A 26,751-nucleotide genomic window follows, 5' to 3' on the forward strand; every position below is an offset into this window, starting at 1 on the left:
TTTAAAGTCTTTTTTCAGTTTACGTTTAATTTTTGGGAGCTTCTGACTAATTATAACTATAAAACATAGGGAATTGATAAATAAGCTCCACATTTTACTATTTAAACTCCGATTCCAGGATTTATACTCTATTTACTTTTACTTTCTCCCCATATTTCATCCATATTAGTGGTGATAATGTGATTTGGATAAATAAAAAAATTGAAATGGAGCGTAAATAGTAAAGTTGAGAGCTTATTTATCAATTCTCAAAATGAGAAAAATATATATGTCCAGCTTAAAATCGAAAATGAACGGCTTAGAACCATGCAAACCACCTGTGAATTTACGCCAATGCAAACAACCTCTAAGAATGACCAGAACATTAGCCACTTTAATTAATTTCCAACAACCAGAACTTGAAAAACAATTACATAGTGTCACCAATTTCAATTAATTCTGGAGAGAGTTTGCTTACAATTTGTTCTACCTATATTTTAATTTTTAAGAAGAAAAGTTGTACAATATAAACTTCAAAGAAAGTTAATTTACAGTTGAGTCTACTGCACTTTTTTTAAAAATAGGTATACTAGCTGTTACATGAACCGTGTGGAACATCGTGCATGAATGATTGAACAAAGTTTTGGTTGCATTTTCTTCTTTCAGAGTTTTTTACTTGAGTTTAATGGTCTTGAATCTGCAAAGTAAACTTCTGAATCAATATTTTAGTTTTTATGTTAGGTAATTATATTTTAAATCATACTCCTATTATAGAGATTAAATAGCCATGTGAAGATGCGAAAATTCAGAAGGTTCTCTTGATAGAATCTTCTGATTAAGATTCAGACCAGTTCAGTTTCACACTGGACAAAGAAGTCAATATGTTTTAAGTTACTACAAGTTATAAATCAGAAGTTTTTCTGTAATGAAAAACAAGCTAACACTGCAGTTTATAATCAAGCTCTTATACTCATCTTTTCATTTCTCACTTCATTGAAAATCTATCTTACTGCAGTTTTTCTTATGCTCCATGCAGACTCATCTTATTATAGTTATCTGGTTGCATTATACACTCTCCGTTTTTTAAAAGATAAACCAAGAAAATTAGAGAAGATTTAAGAATATTTCAAAGACCAAAATTTTCTTTTGAAAGATTTTGATCGAAATCTACAATGTCCGGATCGTCTCATGAATTTCAGTCAACTGTATCTGCAGAAAGGTCGAGTATTGAATTTGACAGCCAGGAAGATGAAAACCAGCAGAGGATCGATTGTATTCGACCGAGGGATAGGTCATTTTCTGAACCTGTGCAAACAAGTCAAGATGAAAATCAGCAAGGGATCGATAATATTCGAGAGAGACTACGTTCTTATTCTGAAGATGTCCAACCAAGTGAATATGTAAATCAGCTGGAGGAATATAATCAACCAAGACTAGGCCCAATTTCTGAATTTGAGCAAGCAAATGAAAGTTCTACTTCTCAAGTTGTGCAAGTGGATGAATATGAATATCAACAAACAATAGAGGATATTCAGCCAAGAATGAGATCGATGTCTAGACTTGATCGAGCAATTGAATATGAAAACCACAAAGTTGACTTCATTCAATCAAGACCAAGTCCAATTCCTGAACTCGAGCAAGCAAATGCTGATGAATATGAGCAAGGGATCGAGCATGTTCAACCGAGACAAAGATCAATTTCTACACATATGCAGCCAGATGAATATGAAAATCAGCAAGGGATGGATAACATTCATTCGAGACTAAGTTCAATTTCTGAACTCGAGCAAATAAACGAATATGAAAATCAGCAAGGGATTGATAACATTCAGTCGAGACTAAGTTCAATTTCTGAACTCGAGGAATATGAAAATCAGCAAGGGACGGATAACATTCAGTCGAGACTAAGTTCAATTTCTGAACTCGAGCAAGTAAATGAATATGAAAATCAGCAAGGAATTGATAACATTCAGTCGAGACTAAGTTCAATTTCTGAATATGATGATCAAGAAGTGATCGAGTATGCTCCAAAACTACGTTCAAGTACAATTTCTGAATCTGAACAAGCAAATGAGTATGAAAAGAAAGAGATCGAGTATGATCATGTGAAGATCAATTCAACAACATATACTGAAATGCGGAAAGCACAGGAAGTACTTGAAAATCTCCAGCAGGTCGATTTTATTCAAACGAAATTAAGATCAACGGAGGTCACTGACGCACATCAACAAGAAAAGCAAGGCACGGATATTCCGTCAGAGCATGCAGATCAAGATGAACACCATCAAGGAATCATATATGTTCCCGCAACAGAAAGTTCAACAGAGAAAAGAAGTGAAGAGGAAATTCAGCAAGAGAAACACGACGAAGTGTTAAACGAATTTCCCGAACATAAATTTATTTTCCGTGACCTCAAATCTGATGAGCAGCTGCATTGGTAAATTTACGGAAGTGTGGTGATATAACGAATCCTTCCAGGATTACAAACGCAAATAAATGCTACAAAGGATTGTAGCATATGTGACGCTGCAGTAGAAAGATACGTGATGGAGATTTTTATTTATTTTTCTTGTTTGCATGAACTTAATTTGGGACTGTATAATTGTTCAGAGACTGTAAATTAACTTTCAAATATATCAAAGTATCATAGTTCTTCTTCTTTCTGTGACTTCTAGTGTCCTATCGCTTTTTCGGAAACTTTCTTTGAAACCTTCAAAATTGAATTTATCGTAACATCTGAGTCGATTTTCAGCGGGAGTAACTGGCTTCCAGCTCCATGAGCTGGATCAGTACCTAGAAAGGAAGTCCTCATTTCTAATTCACTATTCCCTTTCTTGACTTCATTCATTAGTTTCCTTAATTTGCCGGGTTAATAGCAATCGTTAGAGGGTTCAATCTATTTAGAATTACTAATAGGAATCGGGGATGAAGACGAGAAGAGGAGAACAAATTTGAGCGGGTCTTAGAGCAACTCCAACACGCTCCTTATTCAAGCTCTTTATCTGTATTTTAAGGAGGATTGTCCAAACCAAGCTCCAGGAACCTCTTTAACTCTTCCTCAAATATTTAAGACTAAGAGTCTCTCCTCTCCTTACTTCATTTTTTAATAAATCTATTTGTTCTTTCTAGTTTTATTACCTGCACTTTTCTCTATTCCTGTATCATGTGTACATTCATTAATAAAACAGCGGTTTCTTGGCAAAAATAAAACAGCGTTTTAGGAGAATAGATGAAGAAATCATTGGAGATGAAAGGTAATTCATCTGGTCCATTATATAGTGCGTTTGACTTTTTACACATATTTTAGGTGTTTTAACCCTATAGAAAATATTAATATTTTTGTAATTTTTTTTGCAGAATAGATATATAACATAAATATTTTTATTCCAAAAAACAAAAATTAAAGATATTAATTTTAAACATGTGGACAAACCTCATAAAGATCCTGGTAAAAAGTCAAACGCTCTGTATAATGGACCAAAACAAATAATAACAATTAAATGCTCCTAATCCTGTAGGCTGAGGCCTGAGGGCATATGTTAGCCATGCTGTTTTATGATTTGAGTGTTAAGGTGGTCACAGATTGAAGGAACCTGACTATCTGACTTGAGGTTGGAAGTTCCGCCTGCAATTAATCATGGCCAACGCTCCTGTTAATGTTCTGACATGGAAATTACTCCATCATAAATTGGAGCAATTGTTAGATACTCCATAAATGTAAAGTTACTGTTCTCATCATATTCAAGCTTAGTAGCTTACTACAGAAACTTCTGATCTCTTACTTGACACCAGTTATTCAATCTTCATACTAAATTCTTGACAGGCAGAATTTTAACAACTTAATCAGGACACGCTACTCTCTCAATACTCAAATGGACTTATTCCATTCAAGATCCAATTTAATCAATTGCAATTATTAAACGTTAACTAGAATACAAAAACTTAACAACCAGACGGGGACGACAAATTCACGAAACAAGAACTCATTGTAACAGTTCTCAATTTATTTCAATACAGATTTCGCAATTAAATCTACGAAATTGTAAAAAAGGGTGTACTTTTCAAACTTCAAAAAAAAAAAGATTTATTGACATTTAAGTCTACTGTTATTAGTAATGTACTAGCTGTTCGGTGAACCGCGTGGAACAGTAGATGGATGATGGAAAAGTATTTTGGTTCCGAGTTCAGACTCATTGAAAACTCGGGATCGGCTCTCCGCGACCGAAACTGAACTTTCGAGTGAGATGTACCTGGTTACTTAACATTCAAAATGAACTTCTGTTTATTTTCTATAACTAGCCATGTGCAGATCATGTAAAAACTAGAGGATTATGTTCTTTCAATGTATCTTCTGATGACAGTTCAATTTCACACCAGACCACAAAGTCAATGCTAGAAAGTTACTCTTTTAAATCACAAATTGTTCTGCAAGGAACTTACAAGTTTCCTCTGAAATCTATAATCTTGGTCCTCTTCTTCCTATCTTAAACTCAGCTTTTCATTTCTAACTTTATTCAACATCTGTCTAAACCAAAACTACTTGATCAAAAGCTGTGATGTCTGGATCGTCTCGTGAAATTCCCATGCCAACCGAGTATATTCAGCCAAGAGAAAGATCGAAATTTGTGCAAGCAAATGAGTTTGAAAATCAAGAGATTGAGCATGTTCGGCCGCGACTAAGTTCAATTTCTGAAACTGTGAGAACGAATGTATATGAAGATCAGCAATGGGAGCATATCCGACCAAAACATAGTTCAATTTCTGAACATGTGCAAACAAATGAATATGAATATCAGCAAGGGATCGAGCATGTTCGACCGAGACTAAGTTCGGTTTCTGAACGTGTGCAAGCAAGTGAAAATTGGATTCAGCGGGAGATCGAGTATGATCCAGCAAGACTAAGTTCAGTTTCAAAATATGTGCAACCAAGTGAATACGAAGATAAGCAAGGTATAGAGTATATTCAATCGAGAACAAGGACAATTTATAAAATTGAGCAAACAGATGAATATGAAATGCAGCAAGGGATTGAGCATATTCGACCGAGACCAAGTTCAGTTTCTGAATTTGTGCAAGCAAATGAAAATGAAAATAAGCAAGGGATCGAGTATATTCAACATAGGATGAGATCGGTTTCTGAACTCGTGGAGGAAAATGTATATGAAAATAAGCAAGGGATCGAGTATGTTCAACAGAGGATGAGATCGGTTTCTGAACTCGTGGAGGAAAATGTATATGAAAATAAGCAAGGGATCGAGTATATTCAACAGAGGATGAGATCGGTTTCTGACCTTGAGGAGGAAAATGTATACGAAAACCAGAGAATCGACCATATTCAACCAAGACTTATGCAAGCAAATGAAGTACATGGAAACCAGCAAGGGATCAACTACATTCGACCAAGACTGAGTTCAATTTCTGAACTTGCGCAAGCAAACGAGTATGAAGATCAGCTAGGGATTGAGCATATTCAACCGAGATTAAGATCAATTTCTAAATTTGTGCAGGAAAATGAATATGAAAATCAGCAAGGGATCGAATACATTCAATCGAGACTAAGTTCAATTTCTGAACTCGCGCAAGCAAACGAGTATGAAGATCATCTAGGGATTGAGCATATTCAACCGAGATTAAGATCAACTTCTAAATTTGTGCAGGAAAGTGAATATGGAAATCAGCAAGGGATCGAATACATTCAGTCGAGACTAAGTTCAATTTCTGAATTTGGGGAAGGAAATAACTATGATGATCAAGAAGCAACCGAGTATGCTCCAAAACCACGTTCAAGCACAATTTCTGAATCTGAACAAGCAAATGAGTATGAAAATGAGAAGGAATTGGAGTATAATTCAACAAGGTATAGTGAAATGTTGCAAGCACAGGAAAATGAAAATTTTCAGCAAGTTGATTATATTCGACAGAAACTAAGATCAACAGTGGTCACCGATGATGCATCATCAGAGAATGCAGATCAAGATGAAAACCGTCGAGGACTCAGACATGTTACTTTAGTAGAAAGTTCAACAAAGGAAACAACTGAACTCGAAATTCAGCAAGAGATGCATGACAAAGTGCTGGATATGTTTCCTGAACACAAATTTACTTCACGTGTCCTGAAGTTTGATGAGCACCTGCATTGAATGATTCCAGAATTACAAATGAGCAGATAAAAACTACAGAGTATTGCGCAGGCGTGATACTGTAGTAAAAAGACGAGAAGGAGAATTTTCTGTATAATTTGTTGTTTGCTTGAACTTGATTTGGTTTTTTTTTTTTCCGAGACTGTTTCCTGAAGGTCTAGCTCCAAAATTTTATAATAGCATTGTTGTTCATTTTCGTCTATACAAGTTGTGAGTTCCTTCTACTCTTGGATTCATCACAAACTTATGACTTGATCCGTAGATATTTGCAAGAAAAATGAGGAATTTCAGAAATGATTCCGCCTTCATTTCAGGGTCTTCTAGATATAAAATTTTACTGTGTGCAAAAGTATACGATCAACTTGACTATCACTGTCAGGTGCACCGCAAAATTGTGATTTCCGGGGCTCCGTGGATAACCAAGTTGTTATATGCACTTCTAATGCTTTGGGAATTCAGATTCGAAAGACACCTGATTTTCGAGAAAAAACTTAGAATTTGACCTGAAATCAAGATCTAAGAGATTTTAATAACCCAACTCAATTAAATCGGGTTTCTAGATTAATAACCCAATCCACAAAAAAATAATTCGAAACTCCATTCATAAAAATCATTTCGGTTTGGATCGGATTGATAGGTTTAATGGATATAGAAAAAACAAATAAAACTCAAAAATAAATTGGTAAGATAAAAGTCGTATGTTCTCGTAAAAAAAGAAGATATCAAATAACTAGAATAATTATTATTTCATTTATCACAAAGAAATTTTATTATAAACATATAACATGATCTATTATATGATTATTAGTATAAATTGATTAAAAAAATTAATTACTAGTATAATATAATATAAACATTATATTAAAATTATACTAAACAAAACTTGTGAATGGATAAATCAAACGACGTTGCAATCAATTTCAACCGATGTATATTAATATTCTGAGTACCAGGGATAATACCGAACACACACATACAGTAAAAATGATCATATATATTAAGATGAAACTTGTCCCTTGTGTATTAAATTGGATAAATGAAATGTACATTTATTAAATTTCTAACTCTTCTAATTTTAATCGGATCGGATTGGAATGAATTAGTTTGAAACAAATCGAAACCCATATCCAATCCATTAAAATCGGATAATGTATTTTTAACCCGATAATATATCGGGTTGGAAACATTTTTTTTAATTATATATTATATTTATATTTAGGTCGGGGTCGGGAGTTTATCGGATTATTTACGGCTTTTCGTGAATGTTTGGTGTGCTAGTTTTGAGGTACGGATTCTATTCCTTTTATTCAACGTTACTCCTTTTGATATATAATGATTTTGATTTGTCCTCTTTTAATCCGTCCGATTTGCTAAGTTTGTTCTGTGCTATTCCTTTGACTGTTTTGATTTCCGAAAAATATTTTAAAAATTTGTTTGGTTGAATCGATCGAAAAATGATCGATTTGGACGGATTAGCCGACCCGTGTACACCCTATTAGGGCTGAGAAAAAACTGAATTAAAATCGAAACTGAACCGAAACCCGAAGATACTGAGAAAAACCGATCCGAACTGAAAATTTAAAACCGATCCGATTTAAATGGTCGGGTTCCGGTTATATGTCTCAACCGAACCGATAAAACCGAACCGAACCGGTTATTAAAATATGATTTAAATAATAAATATTTTATATATAATTTATATAAATTTTTTAGAAATTACTAATATATTCGATCACAGAATAAATATTTTATTTGCTTTTCTATTTAGTAAATATTGGATTACTGGTAGACTTTAATTTATACTGGTGTTTTGCAGATGAGCCGCAAGTTGGAAGCTCTTCAGTTGTCTGCGCAGGCCTTGTGAAGCAGGAAATGATTTAAAACTTTTGCCTTGATGATTTTTTTGCTGCTTGGCGCTTGTTGATGCTCTGCAAGTCTGCCTTGATCTTTTGCCTAGACGATCCTTTCATTTATGTCATGTTTATGAAATTCTAACTTGATTCCCTCTGCTGGAAGCCTGGAACATAAAATGCATTCCTCCTATTATTTGTGTTTAATTACGATGTAAAATTATTTATTTTTGTATTGCAATTATCAGCCTATTTTGTATTCAATTCCTCGTATATATATCTGTTATTTTTGTAACCGAAACCGAACCGTTTACAATCGAACCGAAGTTTTTTAAATCGAAACCAAATCCGAACTGACAGTTGCAGTTTTCGATTTTAAAAGCCGAAGATATATGGTTACGGTTACGATTTTATTCAAAAACCGGACCTAACCGACGCATGCTCTCCCTAACAAGAACTGGAGTTGTCTTCATTCACATAAATCTATAATGGATTCACATATGATGAATATGAGTAACTATTTTATTGATTTATTATATGCAAAATAAATTGGTATAACTCTGTCATGGAATCTTTTGAGCTAAATCCAGAGCAGCTCCAGATCACACAGGACAAATAGTCGTTGCTTCATTATCGCCACTTTCAACTATAATCCAGAAGGAACTTACAACCATACAACCATTAGCATTGTACTAATTATCTTAATCTGCACAGAGTTGCGTACTATATAGCGCAGGCTAAAGATTTGCATGATCAATCAATGTCAACAGCAGATTCTTTGCTTGCTGATCCACTCCTCTCTTGTAGTAATTTGAACATCGACGGTATTCACCACGAAGAAGGCTCAACTGCTGAAGCTGAAAATCCACAAAAAACCGAATATAATAGAAGAAGAAGAGAAGAAGAACTAGGTCAGAAATATATCGAGGAAATGCATATGAGGAGACTGAATCAGCAAAGGAAAGAGCATATTCAACAGGCATGGAGATACCTAACCACAAAAAAAGAAAAAGAGGCAACGAGATCATATGCGGCTGAGAATGTACTTCAAGAGGCATGGAGATACCTAACCAAAAAAAAAGAAAAAGAACCAACGAGATCATATGCGGCTGAGAATGTACTTGAAACACACGTATATGAAGACCGGCAAGGGATGGAATACATTCGAGAGGTAGGGGACGCAAGATCACAAATGGTTTATGTTCCGGAAACAGTTGACGGGTATAAACAAGGGATAGAGTACATTCGAGAGGCAGGGGACGCAAGATCAGTCTCGACGGTTTATGTTCCGGAAACAGGTGACGGATATAAACAAGGGATCGAGTACATTCGAGAGGTAGAGTACTTAAGATCACATGATGGATACCAAAATCAACAAAGCTTCGGGCACATACAAGAGAAACCAGAATCACCTCCGCCTTCTAAAGGGCACATTACAGAGGAAACAGAATCACCTCCGCCTTCTAAAGAGCTGCAAACATATGAAAACGAAAACGGGCAAGGCATCCAAAATCAACAAAGCATCGGGCACATTCAAGAGAAAACAGAATCACATTCACCTTCTGAAGTGCTGCAAACATATGAAAACGAAAAAGAGCAAGGCATCCATCGTATTCGCGCAAAATTGAGATCATTCAGAAATTACATTAAGAATGTAATTCAGCGAATGCATCCGAAACGTTACATGAAAGGAGTGGGGCGAAAGCATTAGCTGGTGGCCCTGTTCTTCTATTTGCTGTGCTGCACTATCGTCTCATCGTCTACCAAATTAGATGTTGCATGACTGCAATAATCTTTGTGAAATGTACATTCCAAGTGTTTTAAGGATGTTCTGCATTTAATTCATCGTGCATAGACTTTTTAAACTTTGTCGATAGATCATACTCCATTTGGGAGAGCGTTTATTCTGAAGCACGCAAACCTGGGTACTGCCAAGTTAATCATAAAGTATCACATTCGATCTGTATCAATAAATGTAGCAAAATTTTCTTGTAAATCAGCAGGCGTGGCAAGCCAATAATACATCAACAGCGCGTGTCACTCCAGATGAACGTAGTAAAGCAATCGACTATGCTTTCAAACCAAAAAAGGAAACAACTGAACATGAAAATGAGCAAGATACTGAAGACAATTACTTGAAAAAAAAATATTAATTTCCTTTCCTGAACTACGATTTACTTCACGTAGCCTGAAGTCTTACGACTACTTGAATTTGTAATTTAGTGAAGATCCACATTGATCCGTGCAGGCTGCAACGCAATTGAAATACTTGAACGTGTGGTTTTATTATTAATACAGTAGTATTCTTTCTGTTACTTTTTCCCATTTTTTCTTTCCAGAGGAAGAAACTATTGCACCCCATTAGTGTGTTTGTGCTCACATAATCTATTCTGGAAAAAATTGAAACTGTATTTGTTGAAAATTCTATTGAATACTTTAGTAAGCTTTTCATATGGATCTTTTGAAAATGCAATCCAAGCATAAATTTACCAAAATTGTTCCATAGTTAAATTAAGATACAGAGATCGGAGATATTTAATCCTAAACCTGGATCATTTTGTGGCTGTTTTGCTGATTTTCTTGAGGCTGTTCTTGCATAACTTTGTCAAACTATATCTAAACATCAAGCTCGCTAACATGATATTAACAGGAGACTAAGGCAAACTATACAGGGTTATGGCTATACCTACTCGCTAAAATGGTTTTCTTTTTGACATTTTGTACAAAGACTACCATTAGTAATGCCAAGGATCTTCCCCTTTGAAACTTCATATTTGTTGTTGAATCACCAAGACAGAAACCGGTTTACTGATATCCGCAGAAGCTAGATAATCTCCTATTGGACCAAGCTCTGGCAAGTCAGTCCATTCCCATAAACCTGACAATGCCTGTAAATCCTCTTTATGACGTCGCCCTACCAAGATCAGGTCGAAAGAATCCATCAAATTTTTTATGATTGCAGTTGTTTCTGGCCCATCTTTCACTTTATGCTCCTGATATATTACATTACTCCGGTGTGTACTCTGGAACTTCATCTCTCTCAGAGATTCAGCATCAAGAAGTTTGTCCCATTGAGTGTCACTGCCTTCATCAACAGGAACAAGCCGAATAATTGTAAGGTTAATGGCTATTGAAAACATCATACGTTTCCCATATGCTAAAGCCTCACGATCGTCATTACCTCCCAGATATATTATTGCAACTTGATATTGCTGGTTTATGGGTACTTCCTGATCATTATCTGTTTTATGACGTATCTTACGACGATCCACGTAGATTCCTACTGAGCAAGGGGACATTTCAACAACTTTCTGGTTCATTGTCCTCACAATGCTACTGTCATAAACTACTTTCCCGTGCTGATTCCACTTACGATGAAAAGGTAGCACAATAAGAGCTGCTAATTTGTCAAAGGCAAGTGAACAGATATCTTGATCCATGAACATTGGTAATGACATGGCAGTAAACACTTGAACTACAGCGCTTCCTGTATATTGATGGCCAAAGCTTTCAAAAAGATCGATCAGTGGTTGAGCACCAGACTGATGCTTTTGGCCTAAGCTATGGTTGATGAAGAGTGGCGTGGCTCGTCCCACAAGTTCTACAAGATGGAGGGCGTATACCGAGAGGGGGGACTCCCTGGAAGGATTAGAAGCTTCTAATAACTTTATGGCAGCCAAGGCATCGTCCTGTCGATGGATGCAAGTCACCACTCGGAGTTCAGCATTAATTCCTGTGTGTATAATGCTTCTTCTCTGGTACCCAGTGTATTTTCTCGTGTAATCATTGAGTAACTGTACACTTATATGAGTGAATGTTGCCACAATGAAGAGTGATAATATTACTGCAGAAAATGCTACATCATCTATTGTCTGCACCACAAGAAAGTACACTCGTTAGTTTTTCTTTTCAAGATAAGTAAAAACATGATTTTCAACCTTTCTTTAGAGTACGGATGTCTGTGAATTCAAACAGGTAAAGATATCTATGGTCTGCAATGCCTCATGAACAGACAGACATAGAATATCTTCGCCTCTACCTTGTTTATAAGTTGGTTGATTTGGAATTTGTACCTGATTTCTGAAATTGAGGTCATATAGTGCAGCTTGGACTACGCCTTGAGCACCCATGATGAAGGCAAGAGTGAGAGCCTCTTTGACTGGAACACGTTTTACTAATGCCACAGAAAAAACAACCACAAATTTTAACGCGACAAGAATAAGGATGACAACCCATAAGAATTCTAGGTAACTGACATCATAAACAATGAATAGGTCAATATGTATAGCAGAATATGTCAGCATTAGTGGAGCTAGTAGACCCAAGACAAACGTCTCCAGTCTGTCAGTAATCGTAGCGCCTAAAGGGGGTCCATCAGGCACTGTCAAACCGATAAGAAATGGAGCGAATTGGTAAGGGAGCCCCATATTGTCACTGATTATAGCGGATGCCAGAACCCAAGCACAAATGATAGAAATGTAGATTCTCTTGGCTGGCTTCCCTTCTGGTGTTGACTGGATAATCAACAAGAACAAGGGTCGTGTGATCATAATGACACAAAGTAACAACGCATCAAATGAAGTGGATTGTACAGCTAACATAGGGTTTACTCCAAATCCAATTCGTAAATTAGTTGAGATCACGGCATAAGATGTGCTAGTCAAGTCACTTATTAATGCGGATGCCAAAGAAAGGCGGCCAAGCTCAGAATTCATGATCTTCAGGTCAATGAGCAGGGCAACAATCACAGGAAAAGGTGTACTAGTTAGTATTCCAGCAATTGTTTTAGTAGTTGGTCTTCGATAAAGGGGTAACAAAATGTCAAATTGGTTAGACATGTAAGTTGCTGCCATTATAGGGACGACTGATGAGACAAGGCCTATTGTCCATCCCTTCCTTCCGGCATTCCTTACTAAGCCTGGATCAATCTTCACTCCAACAAGGAACATAAACAAAATAAAGCCAATTTTTGCAAATGAATCAAGAATAGCATCATTAGATGGAAAAAGTTTCTCTTGTGTTTCCCCAATGATTCGTCTGAGAACAGTTTTCCCTAACAAAATACCAGCCTGCAATGAAATGCAGTAAAGAAAACTGAATATAGTAGTGTCAAATGAAAAGATTTCACTAGTACTGATCAGAAAAGTTTTCAACAAGAAATTAGACAGAATCTTCTCATTTGTTTGCATACTAAATGCGCACAATTTATCAGAAAATAACTCATTTGAGATTGGACAAGTACTACTGTACTAATACTCATTTGAGAAACTTATTTTACATTATAGAACTTGATTTGTCATAAGTAATACAAACATTACTGACTGAATGATGAGAAACTTTTAACCAAAATACATAATTACTTGGCATTCATCTATATTCTGCACCATTAGCTCTGTCTTTTGATATGTACATTAAAAAAAGTGCACGCAAGTACTGAAAAAATTACCAGGATTTCAGAGGTGATTCGGGGGACATTGAAGCGCTTAAGAAGCAAATGAAGCGATTGTGTGAGAATTGTAATGAGAGCCAACTGCAGAAGAAGACGGGTCAATGCATAACCCAGGAAGTTCCTATTTAACCCCACACTCGACCCCAACAAACCTCGCGAAGACAAATGTAAATTAGACTTGCATTTCTGATCAAATTCTCCAGGGAAAAATAGAACAAGATCCATTTTTTTGTATATTTATTATATATGTTAAAATATGATGGACCTCTTTATTGTTTGAGGCTGTGAAATGCAGCAACAGCAACGCAAGGGTCAGCCACCTAAGTTGTGTAGAAGAAACAAGTAAAACATTGAGAAAGAAAGATCAGAAATGCATGAAGGAAAAGAGGAAAAATTGTTGTGCATGGCGGTAAGAAAATGATATTGCATCTTCACAAACTCACGGTGAATGCGGAAATCTATGAGTTCTAATTTAATTGGATGGAGCATGTCACATTGGAACTGAATATGAGGAACCACAAAACATTACACTTTTTATGTTGCACCACTTGTACACTGTCCTTCATAAAAAGTGTAATCTTTTACGGAAATTTATGAGTTATGAGTAATGAGTAATGTGTTGGAAATTTATGAGTAATGTGGTGAATGATTCTATTAACAATGATTCTGTTGATGTTTTTGGAGATCGGGAAAATTCGCGTCAAATCTGAGGCGGTGATAATTATTGTAAAAGCTCAATTTTCACAATCGAAGATTATTCATTCATCGAGGGTTTATATTTTCGGCATGTCTATAGTTGGTATCCGGCATGTAGATAGCTGGAGTGTCGCTTCTCCTATCTCATTTTATGAGATTAGGAGTTCTGAACACTGGTCTAATATTGACTTTTATGTGATACGATCAATTGTGATGTTACTACTTTTCGGGATGCTCGTATTGCATCACTTGGAATATCTTTGAGTTCATTTTATCTTTAAGAATTTTAAAATTCTATGTGTTAAACAATCAAGAAACAAAACATCTAATTGTTTTTAGTATGTTATTTGTTTTCCAACCTGATTGTATGAATAGTTGGGGATTTGTCCTGACTATGTTTTATTCTGATTAATGAAAGTGTGTTTCTTTTCTGGAAAGAACAAACCTACAGTTCATAATTCATAAAAAACGAGTGATATAATTACCAAAACGCTTGTACTATGTCCGTCTTTCCGGATTTCTTTTGTAGACACACATTTTAAAGTGCATACAAAATATAGTTACATAAATTATATTTAAATTTCTTCTTTTTTAAAATATTTAAATATTAAATTTCTATTCAGAAGAAAAAAAAATTAAAATATTTTATGAAATAATATTTTATAGGAGTCTTTAAATACGGGGTGTTGACCCTAATTGTCACAAATGTAAAGAAAATGACCTCGGGTCACAAGTGTAAAGAAAATGACCTCAAATAACAGTGTAGAGCAGTGTGGGAGAAGATGGCAATCAGCTATCACTTTGTAAACAAAACGTTAAATGGTCTGGCGTTTATCCCTTCTTACGTTAGACGGTCTACTCCCTCTGTCCCTCTCATTTTTTTTACAGCTTTTTTTCACTCCTCAACACGCATTTTAAAACTCTTGTAAAATATAGTTTCGTAACTCATTTTTGAGAATTTTTTTTTGTGTATAAAAATTCAAACATCAAACTTTTATTCAAAAGAAAAAAAATAAAAAATAAATTATGAAACTATGTTTTTAAAGGAACATTAGAATGCGTGTCAAACTCTCATCCCCAAGGAAGGTAAATTACGAGGGGGACAGAGAGAATATTGTTTTGAAACTCTAAATACTAGTTCATAGTATCATATCACTTTCAAAACGCAGGAACATATTACATTTTATAGCATTTTTCAGATCAAAACACAACACGATCTACCTTTTTGGTTCAAATACCAGAATATTAGATTTTCCAACATTAATAATAGCATCTGGGATAACTTTTTCAAGCATTGTTATTTTAGGTATTAATGGTGGATTTTGCGACAACTAGAATCGTTTTTTTGTCCGCAAAATAAGCAACGCTCAGGTGAGAGGGGGAATATTAAACAACTACTGCTGGATGCAGGCAAGATTAATCTTCAGGGATATTAGTCTTGATGAGTACATGAATTTGAAAGATTAATTAGCAAAAAAATTTAAAACATGAATAAAAACAGCCGTAACGGCGACACACGCGCCGGAAAAGGCTGCCCCACTAGCCACAAAAAACTTGGGCCCAAGTTGCCGACAAAGCGTTGACCCCACAAGAAGCCAGATCAGATAGATCCTCATTGGGACAAGTTACCCGCAGTAAAAACCGAACACAAAAGATCTCCTCTAAATTCTATGTTCCCTCCACCAATCCCATCACGCCACGTGGATTTCAACACTTGTTCAATATCTGTCATTTCCTCCCTTAGATATTCTTTCTTCCCAAAATTAAACAATCTATCCATAATTAATCTTAAAAAAACCAAGCTCAAAAAAGTCATCAAACAAGTATTTATAAAGAAACTGAAAATCTAAGCATAAGGAAAAGAAGAACATAAAAATGGGAAATGCTCTGAGATTGTTGTATGGCCATTGCTGCAAGCCAACTACAGCAGATGATCATTTTGCAGGCCACCATAGCGTCTCTGCAGGCGTCTCCGCTCTTGCTCACGATCTCTATCAATTCGAGATCACCTCTCAGGTTAGCCCGGACTCAAATTCTTCGATTTTTGTATTTTTTTTAGCTGAATTCAAGATTTTAGTACCAATTTTATTTATTGGTGGTAAATTGTCTTGTAAATATGCTTGTTCAAGCTGAATTTGAACCGGTTCAATGTTGGTTTACTGAATTCTGTGAATTTTTTTGGATCTGAAGGTTCCTGATGGACTAAGCAAGCATGTAGTCTCATCCAAGAAGGCTCAGGCTAACTGGTACCATTTTTTCTTTGTAATAATTGACAGTCCTGCGCTACTTAGATATGAGCTCAAATTAGCAAAATAGGTTCTTACATTTTTGATTTAAAATAAAAATTCGTAATTGGCTAATGAAAAATGCTCAAGTGCTCTATGAGACAGCATTATCTCGGGGTAGTGTCTGCAAATATTTATCAGCTGTGATTGATTTTGAAGTTTCAATTCTAATATTTTATATAATGAAGGTATAGAAAAATTTCGGAGACGTGGAGAGAAGCGAAACCTCCACCAAAAACACCTGAAGAAGCTTCAAGGCTTATTATTCAGACTCTCAAGAGGCACCAGAAGGCTGATGTTGAGGTACTTTTTTTTTTTTTTTAATATCAAGGGAAAACCTCATTGGTGGGCTTTTACTTTGTACAGTATAAACTAGAAACCGGGAATCAGAACAAATCGGTTAAACAACCAATTCAGGATTTATATTGAGATTTATCGGAGATTTTCTGGATAAATCAGGAATTTTTAGTCAAATGGGAGTATAATCGGGGATTTTTTAATAAATCAGAGAGTTTTATAACACTGATTATAATGTTTATTAAATTTTGATGACAAAAGTGCATACCGGAAATTTTGCATCTGATTTTTTTTGATGATTTTGATGGATATCAGGGTTTATTGGCCTTCTATGGTCTCCCTCTGCCTCATTCACTAGTTGAGCTTTCTTCTGAAGTGCCACAATCTCGCCCAGAAGGACTCAAATTCGAATTGCATACCCTCCCAGTAAGAATCTTTTGTTTGAAATACATTGTGTTTTTTACATTTTCTGATAATTGGCATTTCTTTCGATTTGATGAAATATGGTTGACATTATCAGGTGGATGTAAAGGCTGTTGCCGACGGTGATACAGTAACTGTGTATGTCAGCACCATGGATCCAAGAGAGTCATCTTCTGTTCCAAAAGAAGTTCAAGTTGCTGCAGCACAACGAGCTAAAGCGCGTGCCAAGAGGAACTATCCAGAGGCCGATGCACTTCACAAGAAAATTACTGACATGGGATATCGGTTAGGAACATGTTTTATCACACAAGATATGTGTAAACATTCGATTTTCTTCCTCATCTTTACATTTATTTTTCCCCTTTCCTTTGCATTAGGATGTTGCCAATCAATAACGAGGAAGTTCTAGCTAAAAAATATCGGATTAGACTCAGGTATGAACAAGTATATATCACAATGCTAGTGTGATGTTGTGGTGGATATCTGTTGACAGTCTGAAATATATATCGCAGAGGAATAGATGCGCCAGAAAGCAAAATGCCGTACGGGCAAGAGGCCAAGGAAGAGATGGTTAAAATTGTTGCAGGAAAGTGCCTGAAAGTGCTGGTTTTCACTGAAGATCGGTATGGACGATGCGTCGGAGACATATACTGCAATGGCGTCTTTGTGCAGGTACCCTGTTAAACAAAAAGCATCAACCATGTTCACTGAATGTAAAATAAGTAGGTTACTTATGAACTTTTCGTACAGGAGTCCATGCTCAAGAAGGGTCTGGCATGGCATTACACGGCCTACGACAGACGTCCTGAACTGGAAAAAGTAAGATTTCAGAAATTTGATAATTTTTGCGGTTTAATTGTTAAAACAAACCTGGTGCTCAATGGTGAATTTTGTTGATAGTGGGAGAAGGAGGCTAGGGCAAAGAGAATTGGCTTGTGGGCATCATCGAATCCAGAAAAGCCATGGGAATGGAGGAAGAACAGACGTGACGGAAATTAACCTAGTTCATAGTAGAAACTGCAATGATCTCAGATTAATCAATTGAGCCTGAGAACTTGGCCATAAAGGCATAAACCAGTTTCCTCATCATGGTTGAGACGGCCACTAAAACAGCAGTGTTTCCGTAAGACAAACGGTCAAGATCATAACAGATATAACCAGGAAAAGACGCATAATTAACATTATTGGGATTATTGGTGCCTTGTTTTTAGTTAGATATATTGTTGCATCTGTTTGTCAGCTTGTATTATAAAAAAATTGTTTTGTAATGATTGTTAAATATTACTGACATATCATCTCAACAGACTGAGGAATGAAGTTTACGAAGAACTTTCAGTATCATACTGTTTTTGTGACAACTGAGAATTGCAAATCTGATTTCTTGTGCAGATAAGTTATTACATTTACAGAAATACAGCACCACAGAAAAATCAACTGAAAGAAAAACCTTCTATATAAAATGCAGTATATGGATTATCAGTGGAAATTTCAGTCCACGGGGAAAACACTATCCAGCAAACTAATCTAAGTGTGCATAATGTTTCTATCTTGAATACAAGTAGAAGGAAGAGGATCACCCAAGCACTGTAAAGGGTAGATGAGTTGCTGGTACAGGCTTTTGCTAGCCAGAATTCACTGCAGAAGTCAAGTGATTGATTAGAAACACGGCAGCAACAAGTCCTCAGCAGTTATAAAAAAAAAAAGAAAAAGGAATAAAAAGAGCAAGATGATAAACTATCATTAGCTTAATCAAATCCAAGGATATCAGAAGCGCTCATAAAAATAAATAATTCAACCCTGGCTTTTCCAGACAGCATCTTCTTGTTTTTTTTTTTTTAAATTACTACCTCAATGAAGCTATCTGAAAGACAGTGCTCTTAAACAACAGTAAATTACAATATAAGTTTGTCTGCAAATATAATTAGGTTTAGTTCTATCATGAGAAGCAAAAACTGGGTTTCCTAAGAGTGACATTCTCTCATTTTAATTGGACCTCGTAATTCGTATTGTGCCATGTGCTTTCGTGTTTCGTGTCCAGAATGGCAAACTCATATCCAACCCATTTAGGCTTCCTAGACTTTCCTGTTCCTGTACCGTACTATTCTTGTCGTTTTTTCACACTAACAAAAATTAAAGAAATGAGAATATTCTATTTTAGGATGTATATTTTGACATATAGTAACATATTTTGGATATGATTTTGCAAATATATATTAATATAAGTATCTTATATATAATGATATAAAAATATGTATATCTATTATATAAATACATAAATACTATGTGTTATATCTTTAAATATCTAAATCTAAACTTATTTATACCATGTACTTTCGTGTGGTATACCCAAGGGTAAAACCAAAGACGATATTAGATCAGGTTGTGCAATTATGTGTTCGTCTATCAAAAAGAGGTTTGTACCCGTATCCATATTTTTCATGTCGTGTACAAATTTGTCGGCCCTAATTTTATTGTCATAAGAGCAAGTCCAAGAGATGCATTACATGATGTCCTAAGTTAAAACTCAGGGCATTTGATAAAAAAAATTGGTCCAACAGTGTTCTAGTGATGCCTTATATCACTAGACAGCATCTTCAAGCCTTATTTTTAAGGCACCTCTCTCCTTCCCCTATCTTATATTTTATAATAAATTATTACATACAATCTCTTTCTTTCTCTACCTTATAATGTGCTCTAATGATGAAAGGACACCTTTAATAATAAAATATTAATTACATAGTTGGGATAAGGCACATTGTTGGAGTTAGTTAAATATGTCCTACATCATTAGGACATCAATTTTTGTATTATATATTTAAGGCTTGAATTAGGACACGGCTGGACTTGCTCTGAGAACATTAACACTACACGTATGCATACAGTATATACACATTACAAATATATTTTTATTTAGTTACTGGGACCTTTTTCAAAACCAGATGATACGCCAAGACAGGGCAAAAAATTTTACATGCGAGTAAAACTGTTCATAAATGGGTAAATTTTGATTGCAGGCTAATGAGGGTTTAGGTGCAACTGCAACTTGTAATCCAGCATTTTCATTGCATGACATTTATATTCGCAACTGATAAACTCCTGAAATGATCTTAAAGGATATTTCAACCACAGAAACTAATCAAACAGATTTGCATTGCTCAACAAACAAGCAAACCCATAAGACGTTGTAATAATACAGGAAACTAGAATAATTTATGTGACATTTATATTCGCAACTGCTAAACTCCTGAAATGATCTTAAAGAATATTTCAACCACAGAAACTAATCAAACAGATTTGCATTGCTCAACAAACAAGCAAACCTATAGGACGTTGTAATAATACAGGAAACTAGAATAATTTATGAAAATAAATACATAAATCAATAAAAAGTAAATGTGAGTGAGAGATTATTATTTGCTTGAAATTAGAAATCCATAAACTTAACAGAGCCAAGCTGAGTCCTCCTTGAACCCGATATAGTTAAAGCAATGTAAAAAAAAAAAATTAGGTTTCCAATTTTATTTATCACTAGAGTCTTCTAATTTTCTAATCCAAACAAAAGTAATATTCTAAATCTAATATAGGTGATAAAGTATTATTCTCCTGATCTATCCTTTTTTAACATACTTCTTTAATCTTTCTTCTCAACTTTTGTTTGACATATGCAAAAACTCGGTTGTACTCTATCAGTTTTTGTAGGGTCAATAATCAATTAGGTTATTCATTGCATCCAGAAGTATGAAGTAGGTACATGCAAAAAATTTAAGTCTCAATGTGATTCCAATTTCTTAAATGAGTTTCAAGTATTAGATTCAAAATCATGTCAAACAAAACGAGTAATAAGGATCTGAGACGGCATTCGAAATGGCACTAATAACTGATCAAGTATGAAATAAATAGGTTACTTGTTGAACCAAAAAGTCTCGGCTAGGTCAATCTATGTCAGAATTGGATTAATAATATTATATTTCATTATGTTTGGATCAGCCGTAATTTATTCCGAAGACCATAAAACATGAGTTGTCCTTGAACCAACGAATGAGAATTTTTAAAATCACGAATGATCTACTTGATAGTTCATTCGTTATTGAAGCCATGTCGCATGCTACCTCCGTGACTCACATCACTTGCACTTTTGATAGACCAGGATTCTTTTTACAAAAATCAATGGAACTATTTGAAAAAACAGTTACCACACTGAAACCAATTTGTTTGTAGTGACCTATTTGGTAGTTTAGGACGCAACAAATGACCTATATGAATCTTTGACCACTTTATTCTCCTGCATGTTTATTAACTATATAGGCTTTCATAGTGACTCATTTGCCAAATTATTTGCTACATATTTCACACAAATTCAATTGTCTTCAACTTAACTATTGTATGTAATTGTTCTCAACAAGTAGCAGTGTGTAAACCATGAATTAGGGATCTGAACAAGGATAAAACATGAGCATCACTCAAAGATCCGGGAGGTAAATTCTCTTACAGAAAAAGGATATGATGCATTGGGCCATTTAATCAGAATTAGTCGGAGTTTTCTGCTGCACGTTTTCCAAATTAAAAGATACAATCATGTCCAGTTATCTATAGGGTCAGAGAATTAAAACAGAGCATTATAAAATTAAGATAAGCAGGGATTAGAAAAGTATATATAATAAGCAGTACACATGTCACTTACTTTGTCATTGCTAATTTCATCATGCTTCAGCATTTACCTTATCCGAATCTGAGTCACTGGCATTGTAGCCTAAAGCATCAAACGAAACACATAAAAAACATGGCATAGCAACGAATCCAGTCCGTAAAATAGAAATTCACAAAAAAGAAAGCAAGCATCACCTGGACGCTTATCACCAACTTTTCGCGCAGACGACCTACTTCTTGAAGCCTTCTCAATCCAAGCATTTCCCTACATTATTCACACAACAAAACCCAAATCAAAACACATTCTTTGCACCAAACTTACACACCCCATAACCCCATTCCCCCCAAAAAAACCAGAATTTCACAAAAACAAACAAAACAATCTCATTGAGAAGATTCATCAAACACCTTGCGTGCATTCATAGTAACCCCATATCCACTATTATACATCTGCCCCACCAACACTTGCATTGTAATATCACCCGCTTTCGCCTCCTTCAACGTGTCCAGAAACCACCGCCGCACGCAGTCGTTGACCACCGCCGCCAACGGGAACCGTTCTTCAATCTCCGGCGAGCTATTTCTACTCATATTTTTATCCTTATTAATACGATTATTATTGCTATTATTGTGGTCCATTTTCGACTTTTGTTTTTCGGGTTCGATTTTGATGGATTTGGGCTTGGTGGGCTCGGGTTGGGGAACGACCCGGGTGGCGGAAAAGGGGTGGGAGAGCTTGGGGCGGTGGTGGTGAGAAGCGATGAATCTTGAAAGATGTTGAAGTTTTATTAAGGGGAGTGATTTTGCCATGTATTGTATGCAAAGGAGATGTGAAAAAGTGTGTGTGTTATTGTTTGTGGAAAATTTGGATATGGGATTTGATTAAGGATGGTGATGGCCTTGGAAAATAAAAGTTTTATTTTTATTTTGTTTTTTCTGTTTTGAAGCTTTGTATAGTTTCAATTTTGATGAAATTTGTCTTTTATTTTGGTAGCTCTCAAACTCTTTTTAGTGTCTATATTTTCTCTTTTAAAAAAAATATATTTTCTCTTTTCTTATTATAGTTGCCAAATCTAGCAGCTGTAAATAGAAGCCCTTCAACCATTTTCATCTTTGGGTCAGCAGCAATTTGTTTCAGTACCTCTTCATGCTTATTTTTGATTATTTCTCCCCACATTATCCTGACTATTTCAGCTGCTCTAGAGTCATTTATAGATCATAATCTTGGTCCAGGGAGTACTGAAACAAAAAAGTAACAGGTATTTTAGAGATAATAATGTGTGAGAAGCAGAACAAAAAAATGATAATTCATTCTTCATGACAATGTCCTTTTGCAACAACTGCAAAAGGACATCCTCCCAAAAGCTTACATTTTTGAGGTCTAATTAATTCCAAACAGATGTGAATGGTGAATAAATCACGTCAAATAGCAGACAGTATTGCAGCCGAACAAACAAAATACAAACAGAGTAGCTAATTTTACAGGAAACTACGCCATTTACTACATATAATTTATGACAGATATCTGGAGCGCCTCAACTTACGATGCAAATCAAGAATCCGTCCTAAATTGTTAGGACAGAAATGATCAAAAAGTGTTAATTGTGAAAACGAAGTCATCTTGCACCGGAACTTATGATGGATATTTCTGTCGCAAAATCACTATTTTACGACGGATATTTCTATAGAAAGTTTATGTATTATTATAGTGAGAATGTGGGGTCCACTTTTTTAACTCGCGATGCTCAAATGTAAAAAGTTCCGAAGGTTTTCCAGATTTACTATTTGAGCAAAACTGGTGGAACTTTTCCGTTGTAAATTGCAACTTACAATGAATTGTAGGCTTAATTAATTTTCATCGTAAATAGGCTAGTTAGCTGTAGTGTCATTCTTCTTTCTGTTACTAACGAAAGCTTTGGTTAAATTTCATGCAATAATTTTAATTGCGGTCATTAATAGCCAAATATTTGAAGCTTGTATAAGAGCTCCTTGCATCGATGGCCGGGATTGCACCTTTTTGTAATTAGTGTTCTGAAAATCGGTCTACGCGGTCGCATAGGTGCTAGGCGGCACCGAAACGCCCCGATTCGGACCTAGACGGTGAATTAGACGTTTTTTACAAAAATCGGTCCTAGGCGGTCAACATCCTGCCTAGGCGGTTCAAATCCCGCCTAGGCGGTCCAGGCGGCCAATAACAAAAAAAATAATATTTTTCATAAATAAAATCTAAAATTATGATTATATAATAAAAAATTAAGTATTCACTTGTACTTAACTTAATATCCTTTTAAAAAAAATGTAAAATGACTAATATTTTTATTTAATATTTTTTACACTATTTATAAGAGATTGATTGGTCTATTTTTCTTTAATCACATTTTTTATTGCATGTATCAAGTATTTATTTAATATATGATCTTATATTGTTTACCGGTTTGACTCTACTAGTAGTGAAAAATTGATAAAATTATTAAATTACATTTAATTATAATAATTTAAAAATAATATATGTCCCATTAATGCTCCAATTAATCTTTTCAATTAATCTCCGATTTCCCGATTAATCGCTAGAAGGAACCCCGACCGCTCTGGGACGCCTAGCGATTTCTGGAACACTGTTTGTAATCTACTAACTCCTTTTTTCTATTGTAATTATTAAAATATTTAAATTCAACTTTGTTGTTGGTTTTTCCTGTGTTCCAAACAACATATATTAGGAGTAAAATTTGTAGTGCATTGACCAAATATTTCGTATGCGAATCACGATTGATGTTGAAATATAATATAAGATTCATTCGGGGTCTTTCTAAAACATGTTAAAATTTTAGATGAAGTGGTTGATATCAGAGCTCAGCTCAACGATTGAACTGACATTTCCAAAATGATAAGCAGCAAAACAAAAGCAGTCATGTGTTTCCAATGATAAGCAGCAAAACAAAAGGAGTCATGTAAAGGATGCACGTTTCTTCAAATGTTTAGACAACAAACCCAATAGTCAATAGAGATCATATGAAATTGCTCAGTTAAAAATTTCATTAGCTAAACTTGCTTCGTCAAGTCGTTGAAGCACACTTAATTATGTGTACATGAAATACATACATCTTAACTTTTAGACCATTGATTCTACAGCCTCAGGAGTCAGGCCTCATGTACTTGGGTACTTAAGGCCGTTTTTATTTTCTCCACTTTCGGACTTATGATGATCACTTTTATAAGAAGCATAAATAGCTATAGCCACCGAAACAACATAAATGAGCAAAGCAAACCCAACAAGGACGCCAAGAACCACCACGGCAGCAGTGGATTCTTCGCACCCGCATGATAGCAACCCGACTCGAATTTCAATTATGTACACAATCGAAACAGACACCGAAACAATCCCAGCAACTGAGCCGCACGCAGATAACGCTAACATGAAGTCCTTCAAATCTAAATCAGGACTCGTGAAGGCATAATTACCATTTCCATCAAGGTAGAGATGAAGCTTAAGTACCTTGGCAACAATGCTTGACAAGATGAAGCAAGAAAATGCTACAACTTCACAGAGAATCAGCTTTTTGGCTTCTCTAGGACCTGCGCGACACTCGTGTCTCGAATCGAGGCTTTTAATGTCTGGCGTAGCCAAGGATAAGCCCACAAATACAGCCACAGTCAGTAGTGAATTCACGTTGACAAGATCATCCAGGAGTCTTAGATGAACTTCTTTTACATCAAGTCCCTTCTTCTTTTCGTCGTTACCCATGTGTAGGCCTTTGTTAATTTTCAGACCAGCTTCGAGAATTAAATCTGAAACCACTAAAACAAGAATAAATAATAAATAATTTTATAAACAAGAATAAGATAGATTTGTTTTTTAACAGGATATACACCTTGTCACACTAGGTGCTCTGAAATCTGAGCGAGTGAAGTTTAGCGAACATGAAGTCGTGAGCAACGACTTAAATAACCGAGAAGAGCGTCCATAAAAAAACATGAGTCGACCCAACCAAATTTAATATATTAGATTGTGTATCACTTGCGCGGGAATTTATTTTTCTGACATTCCTTACAATTATATGCAGAAATCTTTATGATGCAGCCGTGCAGGTAGTTATTGGGAGAGCAAGTTTTTCTTTAAATACTAAAAAAAATTGTTTTCTAAATCTTATTTTTTTTAGTAGAAAATCAATTCAATAATAAAAAGTCATACGACATCTACAAAAATAATCGCGTCGAACAAACATAAAACAGAAACAATTGTTGATTAATCCTTTTTCAGGAAATCACGCAATTTGTTGAAGATGAGATATTTACAAGCACCCTCTTCTCCACATTCCGTTGGAGTTAATCCTGTTTCTAAATCTTAAAGTACTCATCGATTTATATGTTTTTATCAGCGTTGTAAACAAGGGAATGGTACTTACTCTGTAAAGATACAAGATTAATCGAAAATTAATTAGAGATTAATCGGATGATTTATTGAACAATCAGAGATTTTACCAATTTGATGAATTAAGGAGGAACAACCAATTTAATGAATTAAGGAGGAACAAGGATTGAGTTACAATTCTCCTCTCTCAAAACCCTAAATTTCTCTCTCACCTCGAAGTAGCCGCCGCCTCTTTTATCTGAGAGGTTTTCATCGGCTTTCACACGTGCAAAGCCCAAATCTTGTCTTCTTTTATTACTGTTAGTTAATCTCTTATTTTCTTCAATAAGTTCCCAATTTATTTGGGTTTTGTTTGGTCTCTCTTTCGGTGAGAGTTTGATTTTTGTTTGGATTTTATGTGTTCATCATGTCCGGGATTTCGGACATCCAGGATGCCGAGGGAGTGGCGGTTAAGTGTTGTTGTACCCATTTATAAAAATAAAGGTGATGTTCAAAGTTGTAGTAATTATCGTGGTATTAAGTTGCTTAGTCATACAATGAAACTCTGGGAACGAGTTATTGAGAGCAGGATTAGAAGAATTGTTACCATTTCGGAGAATCAATTTGGTTTTATGCC

At 35.3% G+C, this 26,751-nt stretch overlaps 4 protein-coding genes and 1 long non-coding RNA gene across 5 annotated transcripts; 2 read left to right on the top strand and 3 right to left on the bottom strand.

Annotated features, from left to right (window-relative positions):
* Nucleotides 1-4,535: 4,535 nt before the first annotated feature.
* LOC108212716 (uncharacterized) lies at nucleotides 4,536-6,119 on the top strand. The gene has a single exon (XM_017384434.2). It carries the CDS (start codon nucleotides 4,536-4,538, stop codon nucleotides 6,117-6,119), a length of 1,584 nt encoding a protein of 527 aa, XP_017239923.2.
* A 4,618-nt stretch (nucleotides 6,120-10,737) lies between these two features.
* Nucleotides 10,738-13,643, bottom strand: LOC108212717 (cation/H(+) antiporter 3). Its single transcript, XM_017384435.1, has 3 exons — nucleotides 13,416-13,643; nucleotides 12,043-13,038; nucleotides 10,738-11,841 (listed from the first exon to the last, which is right to left on the bottom strand). The coding sequence occupies exons 1-3, from the start codon at nucleotides 13,641-13,643 to the stop codon at nucleotides 10,738-10,740; spliced, it is 2,328 nt and encodes a 775-aa protein (XP_017239924.1).
* Nucleotides 13,644-15,875: 2,232 nt separating this feature from the next.
* Nucleotides 15,876-18,460, top strand: LOC108215340 (staphylococcal-like nuclease CAN2). Its single transcript, XM_017387798.2, has 9 exons — nucleotides 15,876-16,130; nucleotides 16,305-16,360; nucleotides 16,588-16,702; nucleotides 17,012-17,122; nucleotides 17,217-17,404; nucleotides 17,497-17,553; nucleotides 17,632-17,791; nucleotides 17,870-17,938; nucleotides 18,020-18,460. The coding sequence occupies exons 1-9, from the start codon at nucleotides 15,990-15,992 to the stop codon at nucleotides 18,116-18,118; spliced, it is 996 nt and encodes a 331-aa protein (XP_017243287.1). The 5' UTR covers nucleotides 15,876-15,989; the 3' UTR covers nucleotides 18,119-18,460.
* An 89-nt stretch (nucleotides 18,461-18,549) lies between these two features.
* On the bottom strand, nucleotides 18,550-22,673 carry LOC108215341 (uncharacterized). Its single transcript, XM_017387799.2, has 4 exons — nucleotides 22,175-22,673; nucleotides 21,962-22,031; nucleotides 21,801-21,869; nucleotides 18,550-18,754 (listed from the first exon to the last, which is right to left on the bottom strand). Exons 1-3 carry the CDS (start codon nucleotides 22,574-22,576, stop codon nucleotides 21,820-21,822), a joined length of 522 nt encoding a protein of 173 aa, XP_017243288.1. The 5' UTR covers nucleotides 22,577-22,673; the 3' UTR covers nucleotides 18,550-18,754; nucleotides 21,801-21,819.
* A 2,101-nt stretch (nucleotides 22,674-24,774) lies between these two features.
* On the bottom strand, nucleotides 24,775-25,816 carry LOC108213694 (uncharacterized). Its single transcript, XR_010290576.1, has 2 exons — nucleotides 25,636-25,816; nucleotides 24,775-25,552 (listed from the first exon to the last, which is right to left on the bottom strand). It is a non-coding gene; the product is annotated as an uncharacterized LOC108213694 (long non-coding RNA).
* Nucleotides 25,817-26,751: the final 935 nt, after the last annotated feature.

This window comes from Daucus carota, chromosome 3, assembly GCF_001625215.2.
Source record: "Daucus carota subsp. sativus chromosome 3, DH1 v3.0, whole genome shotgun sequence".
Lineage (NCBI taxonomy): Eukaryota > Viridiplantae > Streptophyta > Magnoliopsida > Apiales > Apiaceae > Daucus > Daucus carota.

Excerpts from the sequence above, each read along its gene's own strand:
- LOC108212717 (XM_017384435.1), bottom strand. The coding sequence starts at position 13,643 with ATGGATCTTGTTCTATTTTTCCCTGGAGAATTTGATCAGAAATGCAAG. Across the intron at positions 13,039-13,415 it reads GAATCACCTCTGAAATCCTG|GCTGGTATTTTGTTAGGGAA; the intron begins GTAATTTTTTCA and ends ATTTCATTGCAG. Across the intron at positions 11,842-12,042 it reads ACCTCAATTTCAGAAATCAG|ACAATAGATGATGTAGCATT; the intron begins GTACAAATTCCA and ends CTTGTGGTGCAG.
- LOC108215341 (XM_017387799.2), bottom strand. The coding sequence starts at position 22,576 with ATGGCAAAATCACTCCCCTTAATAAAACTTCAACATCTTTCAAGATTC. Across the intron at positions 22,032-22,174 it reads TTACTATGAATGCACGCAAG|GGAAATGCTTGGATTGAGAA; the intron begins GTGTTTGATGAA and ends TGAATAATGTAG. Across the intron at positions 21,870-21,961 it reads AGTTGGTGATAAGCGTCCAG|GCTACAATGCCAGTGACTCA; the intron begins GTGATGCTTGCT and ends TTGATGCTTTAG.
- LOC108212716 (XM_017384434.2), top strand. The coding sequence starts at position 4,536 with ATGTCTGGATCGTCTCGTGAAATTCCCATGCCAACCGAGTATATTCAG.
- LOC108215340 (XM_017387798.2), top strand. The coding sequence starts at position 15,990 with ATGGGAAATGCTCTGAGATTGTTGTATGGCCATTGCTGCAAGCCAACT. Across the intron at positions 16,131-16,304 it reads AATTCGAGATCACCTCTCAG|GTTCCTGATGGACTAAGCAA; the intron begins GTTAGCCCGGAC and ends TTGGATCTGAAG. Across the intron at positions 16,703-17,011 it reads ACCAGAAGGCTGATGTTGAG|GGTTTATTGGCCTTCTATGG; the intron begins GTACTTTTTTTT and ends GATGGATATCAG.